Raw genomic sequence first — 25,079 nt, 5'->3', positions numbered from 1 at the left:
GAGCTTAAGAGCTGAGGGACAGCACCCAGGCCCAGAGTTCAGGCCCCACGACCAACAACAACAACAAAAAAAATGTTGAGTAGGAAGGGCCACAATCGGATGTACATTTCATGGTTTTTGTTTGTTTTTTCTGATCCTGGGGCTTGAACTCGGTGCCTGGGCGCTGTCCCTGAGCCTCTTTGTGCACAGGGCTAGCAGTATTCCACTTGAGCCACCCCACCATTTCTGGCTTTTTTGAGTAGTTCATTGGAGATAAAAGTCTCACAGGGACTTTCCTGCCCGGATTACAGGTGAGAGCCACTGGTGCCTGGCTACCGATGTACATTTTAGAAAGAACTAGTCTGGCCGCAGCAGTTTGGGCAAATTGGAGGCAGGATATATTACTAGGATCTAGCAGTAAGTGGCTGTTGGCTGGACCAACGGTTAGTGATAGAAATTAGATCCAATTAATCTTTGGCAGGTCTGTGTGCTAGAGCACTAAAGGAATCCCATACACCATGTGAACAGATATTTAATAGTTTTAAATCAAGGTAAACTTTATCCTTCTACCTTCATATTCTGTCTTTATAAGGACCTGGAGGTCTTACTGAGAAACTTCAGACTCTTTAGAATTTCATGTTGGAGCCTGGAGGTCCAGAAGAACAGCCTCTGATGCGTGGCATCCTCTGCTCCTCCTTCCTTCCCCAAATCTGCATATTGCAGTAATGCAGGTATTTGGAGTGTTTGAATCTTAACCCACTCTTAGAATTACCTTGTAAAAGGAGGCAATTTGGCTTCTATAATGCCTAACAGGCTGGCAGGGAGGGCAAACTAGATCACCAAATAATGACTGCGCCCTCTAGCAGCCCGCCCCCGGCGGGGGTGGGGGAGTGGGGGAGGGAGTCACCGATAGTGGTTGGTTGATAAAGGCTTAAGCTATTGCGTCTCAGTGCGATCGCTGGCTGCTGAGAAGCTGGTACCGGCAGCTGGTAGTCGCCTCGCCTGGGAATTCCCGCAGGGCCGTGTTCTGGCCACGCGCGGCACACGCAAGCGTGTTCCGCTCTCGGGGCGACTTGAGGCGCTGGAATGGCTGGACTAACTTGTGCAGCTCCTTTTTGGAGACGCGAGCAACTCATTACCTGTCCCAGGTGATCAGGGGTCGCTTGAGGATAGACATGGGAGGGGTTATCTCGGAGAAGGATGGACGGACGGGACTGGGGCGGGCCTCCTTCGGATCCAACTCCCTGAGAGCGGCGCAGACCTGGATGCAGAGGACCACAGCGACACCTGGCTCTGCTCCGCGAGGACGCCGCGCGCGCCGCTGCGGTCGGGGGAGAGGCCGGGGGCGTGGCCGCGCGCGGCGGCGCGGGGGTCAAGGGGCGCGTGACGCCGGCATCATGGCGGCCTCCGTGCTGGGCTCGTGCTGTGGCCCGTTGCGGCTCGGCGTCCCGGGCCTGTGCCGCCGCCGGCCGCCCCGCGGTTTGTGGGTGCGCACGCGGCGGCTCCCAGGGTCCGCGGTGCCCAGGCGAAGCGTGGCGGCGGCCAGCGGACCTGCCTCCAGGGGCTCTGACCACTACTGCCTGGAGCTGCTGCGGTGAGCGAGCCCGGCCCGCGCGGACGGAGGCGGCGCTGGGAGCCGAGTCGTCCCACGCCGGGGCCCGCGCTGCTCCTCGGCGCCCGGTGCTGCCTGGCGGCCTCAGGTTCGGGTGTACAGGGACAGGAAAGCAACGGCATCATTGCTCTGGCCACAAAAGTCACACTGTTTCTTCCTCTGCCTCCGCGGGCCGCCTTGCCTGGATCTCAGTTTTTACCCCCCCTGTGAGGTCTTGCTAGAGTAATCTTTTCTATTCGCAGAGCATAGTAATTACCGTCGTGCGCTCGGCAGTATTAATAGGGGTTTCCAAGTAGTGTATTTAATGCACATTGTAAATCGGGAGGGGCTAATGTAGGCCTACGATCTAGGGCTGTGGGGATTAAGGCAGAGCAACGCTTGGCACGTAGTTAAGGTCACAGTGAGTTCAGTGTATATCATTATTTTATTCTTAACCTCATGAAATAAGGTGTTTCGTTCACCCTAGTAGCACAGGGAAGGCTTGACATTTGAGTATTTGTGGAGGTTGGGTTGAGCTGGAGTAGAGAGCCCTCGTGGTCATCTGTGATTTAGTGACCTCTTCCATTTTCTCTTCTGCACTTCATTGCTGTCAGTTCGTAAGGTGCTTGGTTTCAAGGACTTTAGAGAAATACTAGAATAAGCTGGGCGCTGGTGGCTCACGCCTGTCATCCTAGCTACTCCAGAAAACCAGAAGTGGTGCTGTGGCTCAAGTGGTAGAGTGCTCACCTTTAACTGAAGAGCTGAGGGATGGTCCAGAGTTCAAGCCCCATGACCGACCAAAAAAAAAAAAAATTAGAATAATAATAAATTGACCTCTAGCCACAGCACCATTTCCGGTTTTTGAGTGGTTAATTGGTGATAAGAGTCTCAGAGGGACTTTCCTGCTGGGGCTGGCTTGAACCTCCATCCTCCTATCACACCCTCCTGAGTAGCTAGGATTATAGGCATGAGCCACCAGTGCCCTGCTTCTTCTCCTTCCCTTTTTTCTTAAAGACCTTGTTATCTATGCATATGTGTATGTGTGTGTGTAATGTGTACATATGTGTGTATGTGCTCCTGGCTGACCTGCAATCAAAATCTTAATGTTTTCTTGTAATGTAGGGCCTGGTAGTGCCTGGAAGCACTCTACCACTGACTTAACAGCTTCATTTGTTATTTTTGGGCAAAGTTTTGCTATGTTGTCCAGGCTGGCTTCAAACTCTTGGACTTGGGGCTGGGAAAGTGGCTCAGTGGTAGAGCGCTTGCCTTGCATGCCTGAGGCCCTAGGTTCGATTCCTCAGCACCACAGAAGCAAAAAGAAAAAAGCCGGAAGTGGCGCTGTGGCTCAAGTGGTAGAGCTCTAGCCTTGAGCTGAAGAGCTGAGGGACAGCGCCCAGGCCCAGAGTTCAGGCCCCATGACCGGACCCAAAAAAAAAAAAAAAAAACTCTTGGACTCAAACCATACTCTTGCTTAGTCTCTCTCTCTTTTTCCCTAGTACTTGGGATTGAGCTCAGGGCCTCCAACTCTCCCTTGGTCTCTACCAGTTGAGCCAACGTCCATTTCTTGCTTTAGGCTGGTTATTTTGGAGATGAAAGTCTCTTGGATTTGTCTGCCAGTGTAACACTGGCTTCAAACTTTGATTCTCAGGTCTCATCCTTCCCAATTGCTAGGATTACAAACATGTAGCACCAGCACCCAGCTCAGTAGTCTCAAATGCAGCAGTTTCTGTGTTCTTTCAACACATTTCTCCATTCTTTGAATATTTATATACTTTTTACTCAAAATGGTTTAGATCTTTTCATGTTTTCTTTGCCCCAGGTCTGGGGTCAATTATTCCTCTATGAAGCCTTAGCAGAATTTAGGAACCAAGGTCCAGGTGCTAGGATTGTTCTTTGGTGCCAGGAATCCAAAGGTTATTAATACTACTAGAAGCAAATGCTCCGGGAAGTGTGTGCATATCAATCTCTGTGTCTTATTTCTGTTACTTTAAAAACTAAGTTTATACCAATACTAGACTTATTTTCTTAACTTCTTGCTTGAATTCCTATTAAAAACAAAGTATAAATGCTTATAAGTAAAAATAGTTATTGCTAAACTAACCTGATGTTAAGGGTCCAGTTTTTATAATTTAGAGAAATAATTATGAGATGAAAAATAACCTATCCTGAACTGAAGCCTCATTGTATCGTTAATTTTGATCAGTATTTTATCTGCAGTTTGGCAAGTGACGAGTAACTATTTTTCTTTTTCTTCTGTTACAGGAAGAGAGATTATGAAAGTTATTTATGCTCCCTGCTTCTCCCTGCAGAATCCCGAAGCTCTGCTTTTGCACTGAGGGCTTTCAATGTGGAACTGGCTCAGGCTGGTATTAAAATATTATAAAATATTATAAAAAATATAAGATGGTGTTGTAAGTAGAGCTGTGGCTAAAAATGGTAGAGCACTAGCCTTGCACACAAAATTTTAGCAACAGCGCCCAGGCCCTGAGTTCAAGCCCCACAACCAAAAAAGAAAAAAAATCCAAACAACAACAAAAAGATGATGTTATAATGTATTTAATGCTGAATAATAAGGAAATATAGTTGTAATTTCTGTGTTAGTTGTGTTTAAAGTCTGCTAATAATTTCTTTCTCCTGCTAACTAGGCTTAATTCAGTATAAGTAATAAAATCAGCTAATGAACTTAATGTTTCTGGAAATGCTATTCTAGAGTTTTGTTTATTTTGTTTTTTCTGACAGTGCTGGGATTCCTGCTTATTAGCCTGGTGCTCTCCTACTTGAGCCATGCTCCTAGCCCTTTTTGCTCTATTTTTCTAATAATTTTAAATATAATTTTATTGTTGTTACGAAGGTGTCACACAGAGAGGTTACCATTTCATTTTTTTTGGGCGGGGGTCCGGTCTTGGGGCCTGAACTCTGGGCCTGGGCACTGTCCCTCAGCTCTTCAGCTCAAGGCTAGCGCTCTACCACTTGAGCCACAGCGCCACTTCCGGCTTTTTTCTTTTTGCTTCTGTGGTGCTGAGGAATCGAACCCAGGGCCTCAGGCATGCAAAGCAAGCGCTCTACCACTGAGCCACCTTCCCAGCCCCGAGGTTAGCATTTCATAAGGCAATTGAAAGGACCCATCACATCCATCCCAGGGGACCACGCAGAGGCAGGCAGGCAGGCAGAGGAGAAAGATTTATGAGGTTTATTAGAGGAGCCATATTTCCCCCAGAGAGGGAGCAGGTGGCACCCTCCCACTGTCTAGGTAGCAGGAAGGTCTGGGTAGGAAGTGAGGTAGATGGGAGCTCCAATGGGTCTGGGCAGAGAAAGGGAGGGGCCAGCTGTATGGCAGGAACTCCAGGGGCAGGAGGAGCTCAAGTCTGGGTGGAGCTGCAGACCAAATATGGGCATAATGCTTACAAGTAATGAATTTATTTCTTTTTTTGGACAGTGTCATCCCTTTCTTTGCTTTTCTCCAGTTTCTCCCTCCCATCCCTGCCCACAAGTTACATAGGTTATTTTCCAGTTAGTGTATACTGAATAGAGTGATTACATTTGTTCACCCTTCCTCCCTCCCTTTCTGTGTGCCCCCCCCCTACCCTGCCCCTCCTAAAAGAAAAAAAAAAAACCTCAAAGCAGAATTAAACACCAGCAACAACAATAACAAGAAAAAGCACATGTTTCCATTTCCTGGAGTTTGTTTTGACAAATAGTATTTTAAATGTTTAGAGGAGTTATACCTTTAGCACACATTAGTTTTATAAGATTTCACTGTGACATTACCATACATGAATACAATGTATTCCAACAACCTTACCCCCTCTCTTACCCTCCCTTAACCACTTACCCCTTCAACTGCTTGGATGGGTAGTGTGCGCACGCATATGTGAGTGCATGCCTGTGCCCATACTGAGGCTTGAACTCAGTTCCTGGGCACTATCCCTAAACTTTTTTGCTCAAGGTTAATATTCTACTGCTCTACCACAGATCCCCTTTTGAGTGTTTAATTGGTGATAAAAATCTCATGGACTTCTCCGCCCTGGCTGGCTATGAACTGTGATCCTCAGATATCAGCCTCCTGAGTGGATAGGATTACAGGCATGAGCCTTCAGCCCCTGGCTCTCATTATATAAGTTTAAAAAAGATGATTGGACTGCTTCCCTCATTCAGGGCTAGGTATGGTGATGCTTGCTTATGAGGCCCACTCAGGAGGCTAAGACAGGAAGATTGAGAGTTGAAGCCAGCCTAAGCAGGAAAGTCCAAGACATCCTTATCTCCAATTAATCATCAGAAAACCATGGCTCAAAGTGGAAGAGTGCCTTGAGCACAAGTGCCCAGGCCCTAATTTCAAACTCCATGACCTACAAAAGAAAGGAAGGAAGAGAAAGAGAAAGAAAAAGAAAGAAGGAAGGAAAGAAAGATGAAGGAAGGAAATCATTCATTAAATAACTGTCTTGTACAGTTTTAGGGCCTGAAAAATGTAGAGTCCTATATTCCCCACCATAGTCATGATATGAAACAGTTCGATTAGCTCAAAAATGTCCTCAAAAGTACTGACATGTTAAAAATTTACAGGTTAAAGACTCTGTTTCTGAGAAAACAATCGGACTAATGCGAATGCAGTTCTGGAAAAAAGCTGTTGAAGACATATACTGTGACAAACCACCACATCAGCCAGTAGCCATTGAACTATGGAAGGTAAAATAAATGTACATACATTATCCTTTTTTTTTTGGTCGGTTGTGGGGCTTGAACTCTGGGCCTAGGCGCTGTCCCTCACCTCTTTGGCTCAAGGCTAGCCCTCTATCTCTTAAGCACTCTACCACTGAGCCACCTTCCCAGCCCCGTATTATACTTTAATTTCTGCTTTTTGATCAGTAAAATTTAGATAATTATGATAATGCTGAAATTTATTCTGAAAATATTGTTAGGCTCATGTAACATTCAGATAAAGATATGTTACTTTTGGCTAAGCAATTTAAAATCATCCTCTGATAATTGCATGGTTCTTTGATGTGTTTTTAAAGGACAAAATTGGAATCTAACTTCCTGTTTTGTTTTTATGTAGGTACTAGGGCTTGAATTAAGGGCCTTCTGTTTTCAGCTTTTTCATTCATAGTTAATACCCTGCCATTTGAACCACATCTCCAGTCTGGCATTTTTTGCTGGATAATTGGAGAGTCTCACAGACTTTACTGCCCGAAACTGGAACAACAATCCTCAAATCTTAACCTCCTGAGTAGCTAGAATTATATAAGGCCCCAGCCAATCTCTTTATATACAAGTTACTTACTTCATTGCAGGATGTAAATCCTACCAATTGTGATACAGTAGAATATGCATTTTCTTTCTAACCTTCCAACTGCTCCTTATATCAGTGTTTGATTCCAGACTAGGCTGTAGAAGAATTTTTTTGTGTGTATGAAGGGAAACTTTCTATTTATCATGTTTCATATACATACTTAAAACTACTTTTTCTAGAAGAATTGCCTATCAGTTGGGAATTTTAGACATTAGTGAATAAAAAGAAACCTTTGGGCTAAAGTATTCTTCATATAGTTTGATTTTTTTTAAAAAAAATTTATTGTTATTGCTAAGGTGATATACAGAGGTAGCTTGACTTTTATATTAAGCAGTTTTATACTGAAGTAGATACAGCTCTCCCTCATTCATAAACAGATATGCATGGTTTAGAAATATGCTAAACTATGAGAGAATTAGGTATCTTTTCACTGACCTATGTCCCCATTATAATAACTACCAAAAGAGGGTTTTCAGTGACAACCACAGATGGGCCCGACAGTTGTATACCTCTTCAGGTGTGTATCAAGCCAGATTTCTGGGAAGAGTGACTTCACAGAGTCCCAGTAAAGATTGAAAGCCAGGACCCCTATACCAAGGGCTGAGAAGAAATAGTCAATGGGGATGGGAAGCTGTTAGCCCCTCTTCAGTAAGCTCAAGACAAATGATATAGCATAGAGAAAAGTTTCTCTCTCCCCCCTCCCCCTTCCCCCCCCCCCCCCCCCCCCCCCCCGCTATTTTTTGGTGGTGCTGGGTTACAAATCAGTGTCTTGTCTACTATACAATCACTCTATTATGAACTATACCCTTAGTCCTGAGGGAAATTTCTCTAAAGTTCAGATTCAACCTTTACTATTATTTAATTTTATTTTGTCAGTCGTGGGGCTTGAACTCTGGGCTTAGGCACTGTCCTTGCGCTCTTCAGCTCAAGGCAAGTGCTCTACAGCTTGAGCCACAGCACCACTTCTGGTTTTCGAGTGGTTTTTATTAGAGATAAGAGTCTCAGGGGCTGGGAAGTTGACTCAGTGGTAGAACGCTTGCCTTGCATTCCTGAGGCCCTGGGTTCCATTCCTCAGCACCACATAAGCAAAAAGAAAAAAGCCGGAAGTGGCGCTGTGGCTCAAGTGGTAGAGCGCTAGCCTTGAGCTGAAGAGCTGAGGGACAGCACCCAGGCCCAGAGTTCAGGCCCCACAACCGGACCCAAAAAAAAAAAAAGAGTCTCATAGACTTTTCTGCCTGGGCTGGCTTTGAACCATGATCCTCAGATCTTAGCTTCCTGAGTAGCTAGGATTATAGGCGTGAGCCACCGGTGTCCGACCTATTTATTATCTTTTACACAAATTTGTCAGCAGTTGAGGCTTATGTTAAGACTTGTATCAAAAGTTCTGACCTTTGTTTAGAAATACAGTGATAGAACAAAGATTACCTTAGTGCAAGTTTTTTTTTTTTTTGCCATTAGCTTCTCTTTAAAACAAAATAAAAATGGAAGATAAATCTGAATTACGGGATGTTTACATATGTGTCAATTTAGGATTGTCCATTTGTTTTTTTGTTTTCAGTTTAGAGATAGGAACCATTCTCTTGGTTATGATAGGTAAATGCTCTACAACTAAGCTACCTTTCTAGCCCTAAGTACTTACATTTTAATGTTAGTTTTGTAGTTATGACTGATATTTAGGGTTTGTGAATATTTAAAAGAAATAGATAATGCTGAGTGCTGGTGGCTCATGCCTATAATGGTAGCTACTCAGAGATCTGAGGATTGCATTTCAAAGCCAGCTGGGGCAGGAAAGTCCATGAGACTCTTATCCCCAATAAACTATTTAGAAAATGCTGAAAGTGGCACTGTGGCTCAAGTGGTGGAGCGCTAGCCTTGAGCAAAAGAAGCTTAGGGATAGTGCCCAGGCCCTGAGTTCAAGCCCTAGGACTGGCAAAAAAAATAAATAACAACAACAACAAAAAACAAAACAAGAAGAAGGTAGTGTCCAGAGCAGTTATTTTCATGGCATATTCCGTCCCTGATCAGCTGACATGTATGCTCATTGTGATTCAAGTAAAACTTTGCATTGGCTCCTTGAAGAGTACCCGTTTCTTTTTAGGAAGGGAAACAGTGCCTCTGTGTTGTGGAGAGATTTTGCTATACTGTTTCATTGGTGTTTTCAGGGTCGAAAATAGTTACATTTTTAAAATTTCTTACACATCCCATATAGTATTCTCCATTTCTCTGTGTGACTTGTGTTGTGACTTGTGTTTATGTTTATAGCAGAGATTTTTATTCTACTTGGCTTCATTTGCCAAAGTTGATACTTTATTCAACTTCTTTTGAATATTTATTCTTTTACTTTGGTCTTTAAGTTCCTTCAGAATTGGACATTTACGTTTTTTGGTTATTTGTAATGGCTTTCGCTTTGAGTAAATATGCGTTTCACTTTTCATTGATAAAATATTTACTGAAGCTGGGCACCAGTTACTCATACTTGTAATCCTAGCTACTAAACAGGCGGAGTCCTGAGGATCACAGTTCAAAGCCAGCCAGGGCAGGAAAGTCCGTGAGACTCTTATCTCCAATAAACCACCAGAAAACTGGAAGTGGTGCTGTGGCTCAAGTGGTAGAGCACTAGTGTTGAGCTGAAGAGCTGAGGGACAGCACCAAGGGCCAGAATTGAAGCTCATGACCGACAAAATAAAAAGTGTGTATGTATGTGTATTTACTGAGTTTGTTTATATGCCATAAACAGTGCTTGATAGTGGTTACAAAGATCAACCATGCCCATCTCAGACACATATACAATAAAAGAGCAGGAGTGTGTAATGATCAGGGTGATTCCTGAGATTTGCAGAAGCAGCCCATGGGGAGTTCTGTGTAACAGTAGCAGTGCTGAGAATAGCTTGGATCTAACTTCACATAGCTAGCTTATCCTCCATCAGACTCCTGCCAGACAAAGAGGGCTCTGTTCTCCATTCCTCTTTGTCCCACAAATGTGGGTGGATAAGCATGCTTACCGTTACATTCAGTGACATCTGAGAGTATTATATGAGGTATACAGCATCTAAGACCTTCACTACTATATTTATTGTGTATTTATTATTACTAAGTGTTAATTTTGGCCAAAACAAAACAGCATTGTTTTCAAAATTCCAGGAAACAGTATGAAGTACACTTCTGTATCCCAGACTCACCTACTGTTAACATTTTTGTCCTGTTTTGTTCATTTGTTCATTCACTCGTTTTTTGGATTTTTTTGTTTTTGCTGGTCTTGGGGTTTGAACTCTGGGCCTGGGTGCCTTCCCTGAGCTTCTTTTGCTCAAGGCTAGCACTCTACCACTTGAGCCACAGCTCAACTTCTGGCTTTTTTCTGTGATTAATTGGAGATAAGAGTCTCACAGACTTTCCTGTCTGGGCTGGCTTCAAGCCTCGATCCTCACATCTCCACCTCCTGACCAGTTAGGATTACAGGATGAACCACTGGCACCCTGATCATTTGTTTGTTTTTTTATGGTGTTAGGCATTAGGGTTTTTTCCTTCCTTCCTTCCTTCCTTCCTTCCTACCTTCCTTCCTTCCTTCCTTCCTTCCTTCCTTCCTTCCTTCCTTCCTTCCTTCCCTCTCTCCCTCCCTCCCTCCTTCCCTGCCTCCCTCCCTCCCTCCTTCCTTTCTTCCTTTGGAGTTGCAGTAATTTTTACTAATAGATTCTGTAAATTTTATGACCCAAAGTTTATAGATAATATGTAACCACTGAAGGGATACATCATATAATAAAGAAGCTTGGTGTTCTTGTTTATATTTGAAAATGGAATAGTTAAATGCAGGATAAAAAGAGACTATTATCAGAAAAGTATTGCAAATACTATCTTGGAAATGTTTTGAAATACTATTCTAGAGATAATTTCCCTTTATCCTGATATTTAACGAAGCTATGTTGAATGTCCCCTTAACCCCACTGTGCATCTGGTTTGTCTGTTTTATTCAGAGATACAGAAGTCATTTCTAGTACTTTATAAAAACTTAGAACCCTCTTGTTTTTTAGGCTGTAAAAAGACATAACCTGACTAAAAGATGGCTTATGAAAATCATTGATGAAAGAGTAAGTTGAAGTTACCTGACAAGTCTTATAATATTTAATATGTGTATGTATATGTATATCCTACATCCCTTTAGCCCTCTGCTGCCCCACCTGGGCACGGATAAGTAGAGTCAGGCACACCAGGCCGAGGCACGTGTATGTATGCACAAGCAACTCTACTGTTTTTTTGTTTTTGTTGTTTGGTTTTATTTTGTGCTAATCCCTAGGGCTTGAACTCGGGGCATGGGCACTGTCTCTGAGCTCTTTTGCTCAAGCCTAGTATTCTACACTTGGGCCACAGCTCTACTTCCTCCTTTTTTGATGATTAACTGAAGCTAAGAGTCTCACACAATTTTCTTTCTCTGTCTTTGAATTGTAGTCCTCAGATCTCAGGTTTCTGAGTAGTTAGGGTTACAGATGTGAACCACCAGCACCCAGAAAATAGCTGGATGGTTTTGTTTGTTTGTTGTTTTTCGTTTTTTGCTCACCCTAGGGCTTGAATTCAGGGCCTGGGCACTGTCCCTCAGCATCTTTTTGTTCAAAGCGAGTACTCTACCACTTGGGCCATAGTGCCACTTCCAGCTTTTTCTATTTATGTGGTACTGAGGAATCGACCAAGGGCTTCATGCATGCTAGTCAAGTACTGAACCACTAAGCCACATTCTCAGCCTGGATGTTTCTTTTTAAAATGGAAATTTTCATGTTTACACAAAAGTAGACATGATTTTGATACACTTGAATGTATCTGTCACCATCTCTTATTTTGTGTGCGTATGTGTGTGTTTATGCTGGTACTGGGGCTTGAACTAGGGGCTTGAGCACTATTTAACTTTTTCACTCAAGACTAGTACTCTACCACTTGAGCCAGCTTTTTTTGGCAGTTAATTGGAAATAAGAGACTCATGATTTTTCTGATGCAGGTGGCTTGGAACCTCAATCCTCAGTAGCTAGGATTATAGGCATGAGCCACTGGTATCTGGCTACATTAGATTATTTTTAAATAAATTCCACACATCATTTGACCTACAAATGCATATGTATCTAAAAAAGATGAGGATTTTCTAAGAATATAGCCAGAGTACAATTACATACTTTAAAATGGTACTAGTAACTTCTTGTTACCAAATGCCCCTATATAACCCTTTATATTCAATCCATTACTTGATTCTGTGTTCAGATAATAGAGGGAATAAACAAAAATGACAAATCCAATGAGTAGAATACTATACTCAATACTTAGAAGAATGGAGTTCTAAGCCAGGCGCCAGTGGCTCACGCCTGTAATCCTAGCTACTCAAGGAGGCTGAGATCTGAGGATCATGGTTCAAAGCCAGCCTGGGCAGGAAAGGCTGTGCGACTCTTATCTCCAATAAACAACTCAGAAAACCGGAAGTGGTGCTGTGGCTCAAGTGGTAGAGCGCTAGCCTTGAGCTGAAGAACTGAGGGACAGCACCCAGGCCCAGAGTTGAAGCCCCATAACCAACAACAACAGTAACAAAAAGAATGGAGTTCGGGGTCCAAGCCCTTGACTGGCTCTGGCCTGACCTTACTTGTATAATCTTTCTGATGCATTTCTGTTTATCATATACTGTTGTCATAGAAATGGGACTTAGTTTACTTAGCTAAACATCTGTTCTGTTCATAATTTAAACTGTACTAATAATAATCCAAAAAGAGAGATAATGATTTATTTAAACATTAAAAATGGAATTGCATGGCTGAGAATGTGGCTTAGTGGTAGAGTGCTTGCCTAGCATGCGTGCAGCCCTGGGTTCAATACCTTAGCACCCCATAAACAGTTTGGGCCTGAAGTGTCACTGTGGCTCAAGTGGTAGAGCGATAGCTTTGAACAAAAGAAGCTCAGGAACAGTGCTTAGGCCCTGAGTTCAAGCCCCAGGATTGGCAAAAAAAAAAAAAGGATGGGATTGCTCACTCAGCCTACAGAATGAATTAGCACTAAGAAAATCTGATATGCCAGGCTCCAGTGGTTCACATCTGTAATCCTAGCTAGTCAGAAGGCTGAGATCTGAGGATTGTGGTTTGAAGCCAGCATTGGCAGGAAAGTTCATGAGACTTATGTCCAACTAACTAGCAAAAAGGCTGGAAGTAGAACTGTGGCTCTAGTGGTAAAGCACTAGCCTTGGTTGGGAGAGGGGAAGCAAGAAGCTCAGGGACAGTGCCAAAATCCTTAGTTCAAGCCCCAGGATCAGCATCTTAAAAAAATAAAATAAAGAGAAGAAAATTGTTCTTAAGGTAATTTTCTGTTATTTACAAGACAAAATTAACTCAAGACAGATACCTTTTTCTGTTAAAAAAAAAACTTTTAGTATTTGAAGAAGTGAATATTTAAAAGATAAGGACTAGATCAAACATCGGTCTAGAGATTTAAGGTAATCCTTATCAAAATTCCAGCTTTTCTTTCTTGCTCAAATTGACAAATTATCTTAAAACTTATGGAGAAATGCAAAGGACCCAGAATAGCCAAAACATTTTTTGGGGGGGGGGGGGGGGGTCTGGTCGTAGGGCCTGAACTCTGGGCCTGGGCACTCTCCCTTAGCTCTTCAGCTCAAGGTTAGCTAGCACTCTACCACTTGAGCCACAGCATCACTTCTGGCTTTTTTTTTTTCTTTTTGCTACTTTGGTGCTGGGGAATCGAACCCAGGGCCTCATGCATACAAGGCAAGCACTCTACCACTGAGCCACCTTCCCAGCCTCCCAAACATTTTTTTATTGTTGGTTTTTGTCCAGTGCCAGAGTTTGAATTCAGAGCCCTATGCTTACTTAGCTTGTACCCTGCTACTTAAGCCATGCTGTCAGTGTAGCATTTTGCTGGTTAATTGAAGATAGAATGTTGTAGGCTTTATATCTCCAGGTCTCAGCCTCCTAAGTAGCTAGGATTACAGATGTAAGCCACTAGTAACCAGCTGCCAAAAGTTTTGATAAAGAACAAAGTTATAAGATACATTTTCTAATTTTGAAACTTAACTACAAGGCTGTAATGTTGGAAAAGAATAGTCAAATTATTAGGATGATGAAAATTCTTACCCACTCATCAGGATGGCCATAATAAAAAAAAAAGATGAATGGCAAGTGTTAGGGAAAATGTAGAGAAAGTGGAACCTTGCATACAGTGCTTATGGGAATGTAAAATGGTGTACCTACTTTGGAAAAAGTTTGGCAGTTCTTCCAAAAGTTCTTCCATAGAGTTACTATCTATCAAGCTCAGTTCAGTGTCTTTTGATACTTTGTGTTTTAGAATTAAAATCAAGCCAACACTGTATATTTTGGTTATTCCTGATTTTGATAGGTGATTTGTAAGTATAGAATGTATAAGATTGTAAAGTCATTTTTAATCTTAAATATGCTAAATAATCTTAGTTTTTCAGAGCTAACATATTTTCTTAATTTTTTTTTCTTCTTTTTGGTTGGTCTAAGGGCTTGAACTCAGGACCTGTGAGCTGTCCTTGAGCTTTTGTGCTTAAGGATAGCATTCTACACATCTCCATTTCCAGCTTTTTGGTACCTAAATGGAGATTTAGGTTCCTGTCCAGACTGTTATCCTCAGATCTGAGCTTCCTAAGTAGCTGGGTTTACAAGCGTAAGCCACTGGCAATTGGCCCAAACGTCTTCTCTTTATAAGATATTGATAATTCAGCAAGCTTTTTGTATTTCCTTTGACTATAGGAAAAAAATTTGGATGATAAAGCATACCGTAATATCCAGGAACTTGAAAATTATGCTGAAAACACACAGAGCTCTCTTCTTTACTTAACACTAGAGATATTGGGTAAGTTATTTTTCTATTTCATATTACTCTTTTCAAATAAAATGCCTTCCAGATTCCACTCTTTTACTAATTTGACAGTCTGTCCAATTTGTTACTGACATTTTTTACACTATCCATAAGATAGCTACTTTTTTGTTTAAGAAGCAAGGAAGGAAATATAGGTCTTTCTTTGCGGTCCAAACTATTTTAAATCTTCAGGCTCTCATAAAAGTAGTTTAGGTATTTCATGGGAATGCTATAGTTAATGTCTGGTAATTGCAGATGGCTTTACTCTTTCACTATCATATTAGGATTTGAAAGTCCTATACTCTGACTCTTCTCTATCAATAGTACTTTTCCATATTAAATCAAGTAGAAGATACAAAACTACACTTACGAAAGTTTTTATGAGATTTTTCTTTCTCCTCCTTTAAAAAACTTTTTAGATGATACTTTTCCTCCTCTGACTTCGTTCCAAGTTAGTGATGTCTTAATACAATGAGGAAATTATTTGGGCAAGGACAATACCATCTCATTCAAAGAAGGTAATATATTTTATGTTACCCCAAAAGACTAGTAGAGGTCCCCATTGAATATTTCAGCCAGGTCTCTTGTGCCTGCACCCCTGGTGACATGTTTACCATCATATTGAAAGGAGGAGGTAAAAAGCTGAATATTTTTAAGTTTATTCATGAAATGAGGTCATATGGGAACTGCATAGAAAAGAAATGGAAGATTTATAATGAATTACCATGATAGCTGATGACAATTCTAAATGTGTTCTTGGTGTGCCCAAGTTGGGGGAAAATTTTTTCTACAATTGAGATTCTAATACCTACTAGGAAATTGGCCACTTTTCCTTTTACTCACTTTTCCTCTCATAAACCTTGTTTTCCAGATACAAATATCTTCTTTTATGTGTTCAACTGATTTCTCTCTGCTGTTTCTATTGATTTGTTATCTACTTAGAATACAGCAGGCTTTTTAATTTTTAAAACCCTAGGAATAAAGAATCTTCATGCAGATCATGCTGCAAGTCACATTGGAAAAGCACAAGGCATTGTCACTGTTTTGAGAGCAACTCCTTATCATGGGAGCAGAAGAAAAGTGTTTCTTCCCATGGATATTTGTATGCTGGTAAGGGTATAATTTACACCCTCTAATAAATCAATTCAGTAATGCTGGGAGGGAAGTTCTATCTTATTTCTTTGCTAATCTATTCTATTAGCTGCTTTGAAAGGAATGTTCATTGCTTCTTCCTTTGTCCTTTTTAGTGAGTTAGAATTGTATCTATCAGGTGCAGTAAATCTCTAGAAGGGCTGTGAGGGAACAAGGTCCAGAGAACATCATTTAGTGAAGCTTCATAATAATATTTTACTCCTTCCAAACAATTATAGTAAGTATTCTTAGTTCTTATTGGGGCCTGGTTGTTTTTTTGTTTGTTTGTTTGTTATTAGGAGAAATAATCCTTTTTCTTTTTTTCTGAGGCTTAGTACCAGTGGTTCACATCTATAAATCCTTGCTACTAAGGCTGAGATCTGAGAATCCTGGTTCAAAGCTAGCCCATGCAGACAGCAGACCAGCAAAAAGCTGGAAGTGGAGTTGTAGCTTAAGTGGTAGAGTGCTAACCTTGAGCGAAAAATCCAAGCCAGAGAACAAGGGCCTGTGTTCAAGCCCCTGTACTAACACACAAAAAAAGTTAGTCAGAATTTTTGCTTTATTGTTTTATGTTCAGATTTGTTTGTCTGTTGCTTCAAATTTTCTGTATTTTTTTTTCTGTTATTTCTACATTCATATGTACACACATTAGTTAAAAAGTAGACATTATAGATGGGTACTGGTAACTCTCACCTGTAATACAGATTACTTGGGACACTGAGAGTGAAAGGATGGAGGTTTGAGGCCAGCCCAAGCAGAAAAGTTTATGAGATCCTATCTTGAAAATAATCAGCAAAAAACAGGGCTGGAGGTATGGCTCAAGTAGTGCTGACAGCCTAGCAAGCTCAAGGCCCTGAGTTCAAACTTCAGAACTGCCAAAAAGAAATAATTTTAAAAAATAGACATTGTATATTGTATCCTAATCTACCTGTTTTCTTGAGCTATGTTAATTTTTGAGTTGTGATGTATAATTTTTTTGTGTGTGTTTGTTTGTTTTTGTTGGTCATGGGACTTGAACTCTGGGCTTGGACACTGTCCTTGCGCTCTTCAGCTCAAGGCTAGGCTCTACCTCTTTAGCCATAGCTCCACTTCCAGTTTTCTAGTAATTTACTGGAGATAAGAGTCTCATGGACTTTCCTGCCTGGGCTGGCTTTGAACCATGATCCTCAGATTTCAGCCTCCAGAGTAGCTAGGATTACAGGCATGAGCCACTAGCACCCAGCTAAGTTGTGATATAATTTGTTTGGTCTATCCTGTCCAGCTCATTATTTTCCACTTTCAGTCCCCAAAGTAGCTAGGATTCTAGGTGTGAGCTTGGCTGAGCTGATGGGTTTTTTTTGTGGTTTTTTTTTTTTTTGCATGTGTAGGTATTTTTGCATCCTGGCATTGCACTTTCATTTAGTTTTTTTTTTCTCTAGGCTGGTGGTCTTCCACTTAAGCCATATGTTTCTTGCTGGTTAGTTGGAGGTCAGAGTCTCCAGGATTTTTCTGCTTGATCTGGCTTCAAACTGGAATTCTCAGGTTTCAGCCTTCTGAGTAGTGAGGATTACAGGCATGATCCACTGGTACCCAGCTGAGCTATGTTAATGTAAGTGTGCTTGGAAATGTCTAGCATAAAGTGTATTTTTTTTTTACACAGCATGGTGTTTCCCAAGAGGACTTTCTACGGAGGAACCAAAATAAAAACATGAGAGATGTAATATATGACATTGCCAGCCAGGCACACTTACACATAAAGCATGTAAGTTGTCTCTTTTTGCCCAGTTATTTAAGAAATTGTTATTCATAGACGTAGCTGTTCCTATAGTATGGTTATAGTATTCTTACCTTGATAGTTTTTTATTTATTTTCTAGTAAATTTACTTAAGGCACTTCGTAAATCTTCCCACCTTAAAAAAAAAAAAATACACACACACATATATTCCAGCCAAGTGCTGGTGGCTCACACCTATAATCCTAGTTACTCAAGAGGCTAAAGTCTGAGGGTCCTGTTTCGAGCCAACTAGGGCAGAAAAGTCCTCATGAGATTCTTATCTCCTATTAACCGCTTAAAAACTGGAAGTGGTGCTGTGGCTCAAAGTGGTAGAGTGCTGGACTTGAGCAAGAAAGAACTCAGGGACAGTGTCCAACCCCTTGAGTTCAAGCCCCACACTAGACCAAAAAAAAAAAAATCTAGTTCTTCCTTCAGCAGATAAATACTAAGTGAAGTTTGAGCTTTCTCAGCTGGTCTCTTTTGTACCATCCACAGAGGTGTCTCTCCTTGTCTTCTAGGACCTCCCATCCTTAGTGGTCCTTTATTTGGTATTGTTTGCCTTCTCATAACTGAATTTATAGTCAGCTCACTGACCCTCTGTTTCTTATTTTTTTTTCCCAGGAACTTGTTGAAGAAGTGGCCTGTACTTATTTCTAGTAGAGGCCCTCTCCATCTTGGCATGCTCATTCTGTTCTAATTTGGCTTCTATTTTGCCAACACTGATAAGTAGTCACTAGTAAATAATCTTATTGTCAAACTGAGTATTCATTTCAAATTATCTTTCATAGCCAGGCATCCATGGTTTATGCCTGTCTATAAGCCTAGCTACTCAGGAGACTATCTGAAGGTTGAGATTCAAAGCCAGTCTTCGTAGGAAAGTCCATGAGACACTTATCTCCGTTAACTACCAAAAAGCCAGAAATGGTACTGTGGATTAAAGTGTACAAAAGCTGAGGGACAGTGCCTGAGTCCCTGCCTGAGTGCCCTGAGTTCAAACCCCACGACCATCACAAAAAAATCTTGTTTTTTATCATTCTTCTCCCTTTGACACCATTGATGCTTTTTTCTCCTTGAAGCTTTCTGGTTTTTTGTTTTTGTTTTTTTTGGGTCTGGTCGTGGGGCCTGAACTCTGGGCCTAGGCACTGTCCCTCAGCTCTTCAGCTTAAGGCTAGCACTCTACCACTTGAGCCACAGCGCCACTTCCGGCTTTTTTTTCCCCCTGCTTATGTGGTGCTGAGGAATTGAACCCAGGGTCTCAAGCATGCAAGGCAAGCGCTTTACCACTGAGCCACCTTCCCAGCCCCTCCTTGAAAATTTCTTTTTCCTTGATTCTCTAATTTGGCACCTGAACTGGTTCCTGAGTTCTGCATATTACTTTAGTTGTTCTTTCACAAGTATATGATGTTGATATTATTTAGAAATACCCTTTGAAAGTAATGGTATAGTTGTTTCTTATCTTTTGGACTAGCTACTGAAAATGATTGGTTTTATTTTTTCTCCTTTTCACCTTCCTCTTTCTTCCTTTTTAAAAATTTTCTCCCTTTTTTTCCTCCATTCCTTCTTTCCTTCCTTTCTCCTCCCCTCTTTCTTTTCTTTTCCCCTTGGCGGAAGTAGGGCTTCAATTCAGAGTTCTTGTGCTTTCTCATCTTGTGTGCTTACTGCTGATAATGCTACTTGAGCCATACCTCTAAATCAGCTTTTTGCTGGTTAATTTAAGATTGATTACTTTTCTGCCTGGATTGGCTTTGAAGCTCAATCTCTGATCTTGGCCTCTTGAGCAGCAAGGATTGTAGATATAAGCCACTTGTGCCTGGGTGAATTTGGAGATTTTTATAGACATTTAAGAAGGTGGGCTATTGAAGATGGCAGGCTTGTTACTTTGAAAGGAGGTCAGCACTGAATATCAAGGATGGTTGGAACCGGGCGCCGGTGGCTCAGGCCTTTAATCCTAGCTACTCAGGAGGCTGAGATCTGAGGATCCTAGTTCAAAGCCAGACCAGGCAGGAAAGTCTGTGAGACTCTTATCTCCAATAAACCACTAGAAAACCGGATGTGGTGCTATGGCTCAAGTGGTAGAGTACTTGCCTTGTGTGGAAGAGCTGAGGGATAACGCCCAAGCCCAGAATTCAAGCCCCACAACCGACCAAAAAAAGAGGGGGCGATGTTTGGGTTTTTTTTGGGTTTTTTTGGCCAGCCCTGGGGCTTGAACTCAGGGTTTGGGCACTGATCTTTTTTTGCTCAAGGCTGGCACTCTACTACTTGAGCCACAGCACTACTTCTGGCTTTTTCTGTGGATGTGGTACTGAGGAATCGAACCTAGGACTTCATGCATACTAGACAAGCACTCTACCACTAAGCCACATTCCCAGCCCAAGGATAGTATTTTAAATATAGTTTAGTTACTTTTTTCGTGTGTCCATTAGGTTTTAGAAACTAATCTTCAATCTTCAGATGAACTATTTTTTTATTTGGGGGAGAGGGCCTTAAGAGTATTGTACCACTTCTGGTGCTGCTTGTGTTCACTTTTAAGAGGGAGAGGTTATTGCAAACTACTTTCCTTTTCCCTTTAGGCAAGGTCCTTCCACAAAAGTGTTCCTGTGAAAGCGTTTCCTGCTTTTCTTCACACAGTAAGTACATTAGCAGAGGAGGAGAATAATTACAGAAGCACATATGTGTGATCTTTTGGGGTTTATAAAGTTCCCAGTGTAGTTCTTGTGTGGGAGTGTTTGGTTTTGTTTCCCTCCCTTCCCTCCCTGGTGGCTTCATTAGTTACATGATGATTTTAGTAATGGTCACACCTGCATTTGCTAGAGTTATCACTAACACTGACTCTACAATAGTACTGTGTTGAGTCTGTTTTGCCTCTTTGGACAAAGGATCTAGTAAAAGGGGGAATTACAGGAAAAACTACTCTGTAGGATTATGAGGTTTCAGCTATATAGATATTCCTTCTGCTCCATTCTTTTCCTTCAGAATGCCCTAACCATATTGTAGCGCTCGTTCCCTAAGCTGAGTTGACTACATCAGAATAACCTCGGGGAAAAAAAAATTTAATAGAGTTTCTTGGACTCTTTTAAGTAAGAGTCCCAGGACTGAGATAGGGTAGAGTTCTTATAAGAATATGTGATTTTAAGCCAGGCGCCAGTGGCTCACGCCTGTAATCCTAGCAACTCAGGAGGCTGAGATCATCATTCAAAGCCAGCCCAAGCAGGAAAGACCTTGAGACTCTTATCACCAATAAATCACCAAAAAAACGGAAGTGTTACTGTGGCTCTAGTGGTAGAGCACTAGCCTTGAGCTGAAGAGCTGAGGGACAGCTCCCAGGCCCAGAGTTCAAGCCTCATGACTGACAAAAAAAAAATGTGATTTTTAAAAGTTCTTCAAAAGCTAGGCATTGATGGCTCACACCTATAATCCTAGCTACTCAGGGGACAGAGATCTTAGGATCATGGTTCAAAGCCAGCCTAGGCAGAAAAGTCCGTGAAACTCCAGTTAACCACTTTGGTGCTGTGGCTCAAAATGGTAGAGACTAGCCTTGAGCAAAAGAGCTCAGGGACAGTGCCCAGGTTGCAAGTTCAAGCTTCACAACTAACAAAAAAGGTTCCTCAAAGTATGCTGATATGCAATCAGTTTAGGGAACTATTCTAAAATATGTAGATTGGAGTTATGGCTCAGTGATTCTCAGCACAACAAAAAACAAAATATATACAGAAATAGTCATTGCTCAGTACCCAGTGTAGGATAGGCTCTCAACTAGGTCGTTACATACTTTATACCTATTCTTCCTGGGTATGGTTTACTTCATTAACCGGATTTCAAACATCCTTTAAAACTATAAAACCACATTCTATGTAATACTAAAGATGTCTTCTATCATTTACTAAAGAATCATTTCTGTCCCTTCTCACCTTCTTTCCTGGTTTTTAGAACTGTATGTTTGGCTCAAAGCAGCTGGGGCAGGAAAGTCTGAGAGACTTTCTCTCTCCTAAACTACCCCCAAAAAAAGAAAAAACACTCAAGTGTTTGAATAAGCCTTGAGCAAAAAGAAAATCAGGAACAGAGTCCAGGCCCTGGATCAAGCCCCAGGACTGGCATAAACAATAAAAAAGTGAATATTTTGAATGTTAACATAAGAGAATGTAAAAGAAGAAATTAGAGCCTTCACAGTTCTGCCCTATCTAGAAATAATGTCTTCATCTCTCTGGGCGTTATATGGGGAGAGAGAGAGAGAGCGCGCATACCTATTTTTAATAAATGTATTTATATATATGTATTTTTATATATCCCAACAAATACTGTTATATATCATCCTTTTCACAGCCTTTTTAATATAAGTGGATGACCATCAGCTGTTTAACATACTTAGTTTCATATAGTTTAAGGACTCTGGGTCTTTTGTTATTGTTTTGTATTGGTTTTTTTTTTTTATACTAGTGTGGAAAAGATTGTTGTCAGTCTTAGCTGCCCATTTGAATCACTTGGGAAATTGCTAACCAAAAAAAGCAAAATATACTGTACCTCTCCTCAGAACAAAACAATAATGTCTTGGTTTGGTGGTGATTGCTGTTTATTTTGTTTGAAACAGGTATGAGCTACCATTCTATCATGAGCTGACCTTCTATCATCTTTTGGTCAAATAATTTTTGGGTTTTCTCCAAGCCTTACAATAAAACAAGGCAACTGTGCATTTTCTAGTCAGGAGGCTGAAATCTGAGGATCACAGTCAAGCCAGCTAGGGCACACAGCTCCTAGAAACTCTTTTTTTTTTTTTTTTTTTTTTGTCAGTCGTGGGGCCTGAACTCTGGGCCTGGGCACTGACCCTCAGCTCTTCAGCTCAAGGCAAGCGCTCTACCACTTGAGCTACAGCGCCACTTCCTCCTAGAGACTCTTGCCACTAATGAATGAGCAAAATGCTAGGACTAGAGGTGTGGCTTATAGAGTGTAAGCCCTTAAGCTTCACAAGAAGGTTGAAGCCCTGAGTTCAAGCCCCAGTATTGGCACCAGGAAAAAAAAAAAGTACGTGGCATAATCTTTTTGTTGAATCTTAAGGTTTTGTGCTGCAGAACCCTAGGAGGCAATGTGTATGTGGCCTGGAAAGGAGTATACTTCAGAATTTCATAGTTCTAAGTAAGCTCTTGTTTAATTACAAAGCAAATACATAAAATAACAATTTTTTTTTTAAAAATCACTCACTGTTAGGGTTGTTCATCCTGCATCAGTCTCCTTTGTCAAGTTTATGTGATGGGGAAAGCATAAAATGACATTTATGGGACTTGTAATTTTTTTTCTTTGATGAAAAGGAGGATAGATATCAGGAAGATGAACTCGTTAAACTTTTCACAAAGTAATTTTGTTTTTAAAGATAACTGAGCTTCCTCATGGGACACTTCATGGAGCAGAGTGGGTAGGGCTCTCTCATTTTCCTAAATTAAAACATTCCTTTTTTTGCTGAGCAAGGTGACGCATGCCAGTAATCCTAGCACGCAGAAGGCTAAAGTGGGAGAAACATGAGTTAAGCCCAGCCTGGTTTATGCACCAAGATCCTGTTGCAAAAGCAAAAAGGAATCTTTATCTTCAAGTTTGCCAATTACTCTACCGTTGGACTACATCCTGAGCATCCTTTTTTAAAAATATTTTGTTGTTATTATAAAGGTGATGTACAGAGGGGTTACAGATACATAAGTCAGGTAATGAGTACATTAACTTTTGGACAGTGTAACCCCTTTCTTCACTGTCTCCCAGTTTCTCCTCTTGGTCCCCACCCACAAGTTGTAAGTTCATTTTCACCATAATATCTAATGAGTACCACTGCTGCATTTGTATACCCTTTGTCCCTCCATTTCTGTTTCTCCCTTGCCCTTCCCCCAACAACAGTTAAACAAGACAAAAAGAAAAGAAAACAAAAATAAACGTGGTTTCCATTTCCTGGAGCTCATTTCAATAAATAAGAGGCACATAGGCATCGGGCCTTTGTGTTCCTCCACTATGAGTATCCTTCTTTGGTCTCACTCTGTGTGAATGCCTAGAGTATATGATTTATCATGTCCCAGTGTATTTTAGCTCTAACTTCTGCATATGAGAGAAAACATGTACTGTTTGTCTCTCTGAACTTGGTGAACATCCTTTTTTTAAGTCTACAGAATCTAGTATGCAAAGATATTGTGAGTCTAGGAAGGTGGCTCAGTGGTAGAGCACTTGCCTTGCATGCATGAGGCCCTGGGTTCGATTCCTCAGCACCACATAAGCAAAAAGAAAAAAGCTGGAAGTGGCGCTGTGGCTCAAGTGGTAGAGTGCCTTGAGCTGAAGAGCTGAGGCCCGGAGTTCAGGCCCCACGATCGGACTCAAAAAAAACAAAGATATTGTCTCTAATCCTTACTTATTGACCAGAACATTACTATTTCTTTTCAGAACACTATTGTAGTTCTAGTTCTGGCTTTGTGGTACTCCTATTAGTCTAATAGAAATTTTCTTGGGAGCCAATTTTATTTATATTTTTTAATTTCTTTATTATATAGAAGATCATCTAATTTCAGGAAACTAAGATAGTCATAATACTTACCCTATTTTCATGTGTATGTTTCTTTGATGTTTGTTCAAGGCTGGCCTGGAATTTGCCATCCTCCTGTCTTAATCTCTTGAGTGCTAGAATTACAGATGAGCACCACCATGTCCTGCTTGCACTTTTTTTTTTTTTAACTTTGTCTGAAAAACCTGACCATTTTAGATCTAGTGACCAGTGTTCTCTTTTTCAGGTTTCTCTAGAGGATTATTTAAAGAAAATTCAGCAAGTTGATTTTGACATATTCCACCCATCTTTACAGCAGAAGAATACACTACTTCCATTATCTTTGTATATTCAGTCATGGAGGAAAAGATATTAAAATCATTTTACTGTATTGATACAACTTTTATTTGTTTTACAAAAATATGCTACTTGGGTTCTTGTTTAGAAACATTCGGGACTCTGTGTACTTGAGTAGAAAATACTGTGTGGGGCTGATAGCTTAGAGAATGGATTGAAGTGCTGTGGGTCTAGGTGGCTAGTGTGGGAGTCGAGCAGCCCCGTGTCTGCTGTGCCATCCCTGGGAATTCGGAGCCCAGGAGAGAGGCAGAAGAGATTTAGTCTCCCTTCCACACCCTTGGGGAAAAAACTCAAGTTTGCACTGGAATTTTCATGCCAAAGCTTAGGTCTTAAGTATAGCTGGAAAGTGCATTTATTTATTGATTTTGAAGAATGAACCTAACCTTTGCAGAGTACCAGTCATGTTGAAGAGTTTATATCCCTAACATTTAGACTTTATAACTTTGTGTGAAAATTGATCTGTGGTGATAAAGCAACTTATATAAGGTAAGGCAGCTGCTCATAAGAACGGGAGCTATGGGGCTGGGAATTAGTGGTAGTGCATGAAGCCCTGGGTTTGATTCCTCAGTACCACATAAACAGAAAAAGCTGAAAGTGGTGCTGTGGCTCAAGTGGTAGAATA

General features: G+C 41.3%; 1 protein-coding gene across 5 annotated transcripts; it reads left to right on the top strand.

The window, feature by feature from the left end:
- The first annotated feature begins 938 nt into the window (after positions 1-938).
- On the top strand, positions 939-24,491 carry Ndufaf6 (NADH:ubiquinone oxidoreductase complex assembly factor 6). Of its 5 annotated transcripts, none has more exons than XM_042673210.1 (9): positions 939-1,127; positions 3,833-3,932; positions 6,131-6,253; positions 10,883-10,939; positions 14,603-14,705; positions 15,688-15,821; positions 17,482-17,583; positions 20,166-20,222; positions 24,348-24,491. In XM_042673210.1, exons 1-9 carry the CDS (start codon positions 1,066-1,068, stop codon positions 24,474-24,476), a joined length of 867 nt encoding a protein of 288 aa, XP_042529144.1. In that variant the 5' UTR covers positions 939-1,065; the 3' UTR covers positions 24,477-24,491. The 5 variants fall into 5 exon arrangements, with proteins under 5 accessions (XP_042529144.1, XP_042529142.1, XP_042529143.1 ...); XM_042673208.1 differs by lacking the exon at positions 939-1,127 and adding an exon at positions 1,373-1,573; XM_042673209.1 differs by lacking the exon at positions 939-1,127 and adding an exon at positions 1,373-1,573 and having other exon boundaries at positions 20,126-20,222.
- Positions 24,492-25,079: the final 588 nt, after the last annotated feature.

The sequence above is a fragment of the Dipodomys spectabilis genome, unplaced genomic scaffold (genome assembly GCF_019054845.1).
Source record: "Dipodomys spectabilis isolate Male_0828 unplaced genomic scaffold, ASM1905484v1 ptg000783l, whole genome shotgun sequence".
In the NCBI taxonomy this organism is placed as follows: Eukaryota; Metazoa; Chordata; class Mammalia; order Rodentia; family Heteromyidae; genus Dipodomys; species Dipodomys spectabilis.
The sequence above is the reverse complement of the archived record's forward strand: the minus strand, read 5'-3'. Positions and strand labels throughout refer to the sequence as shown.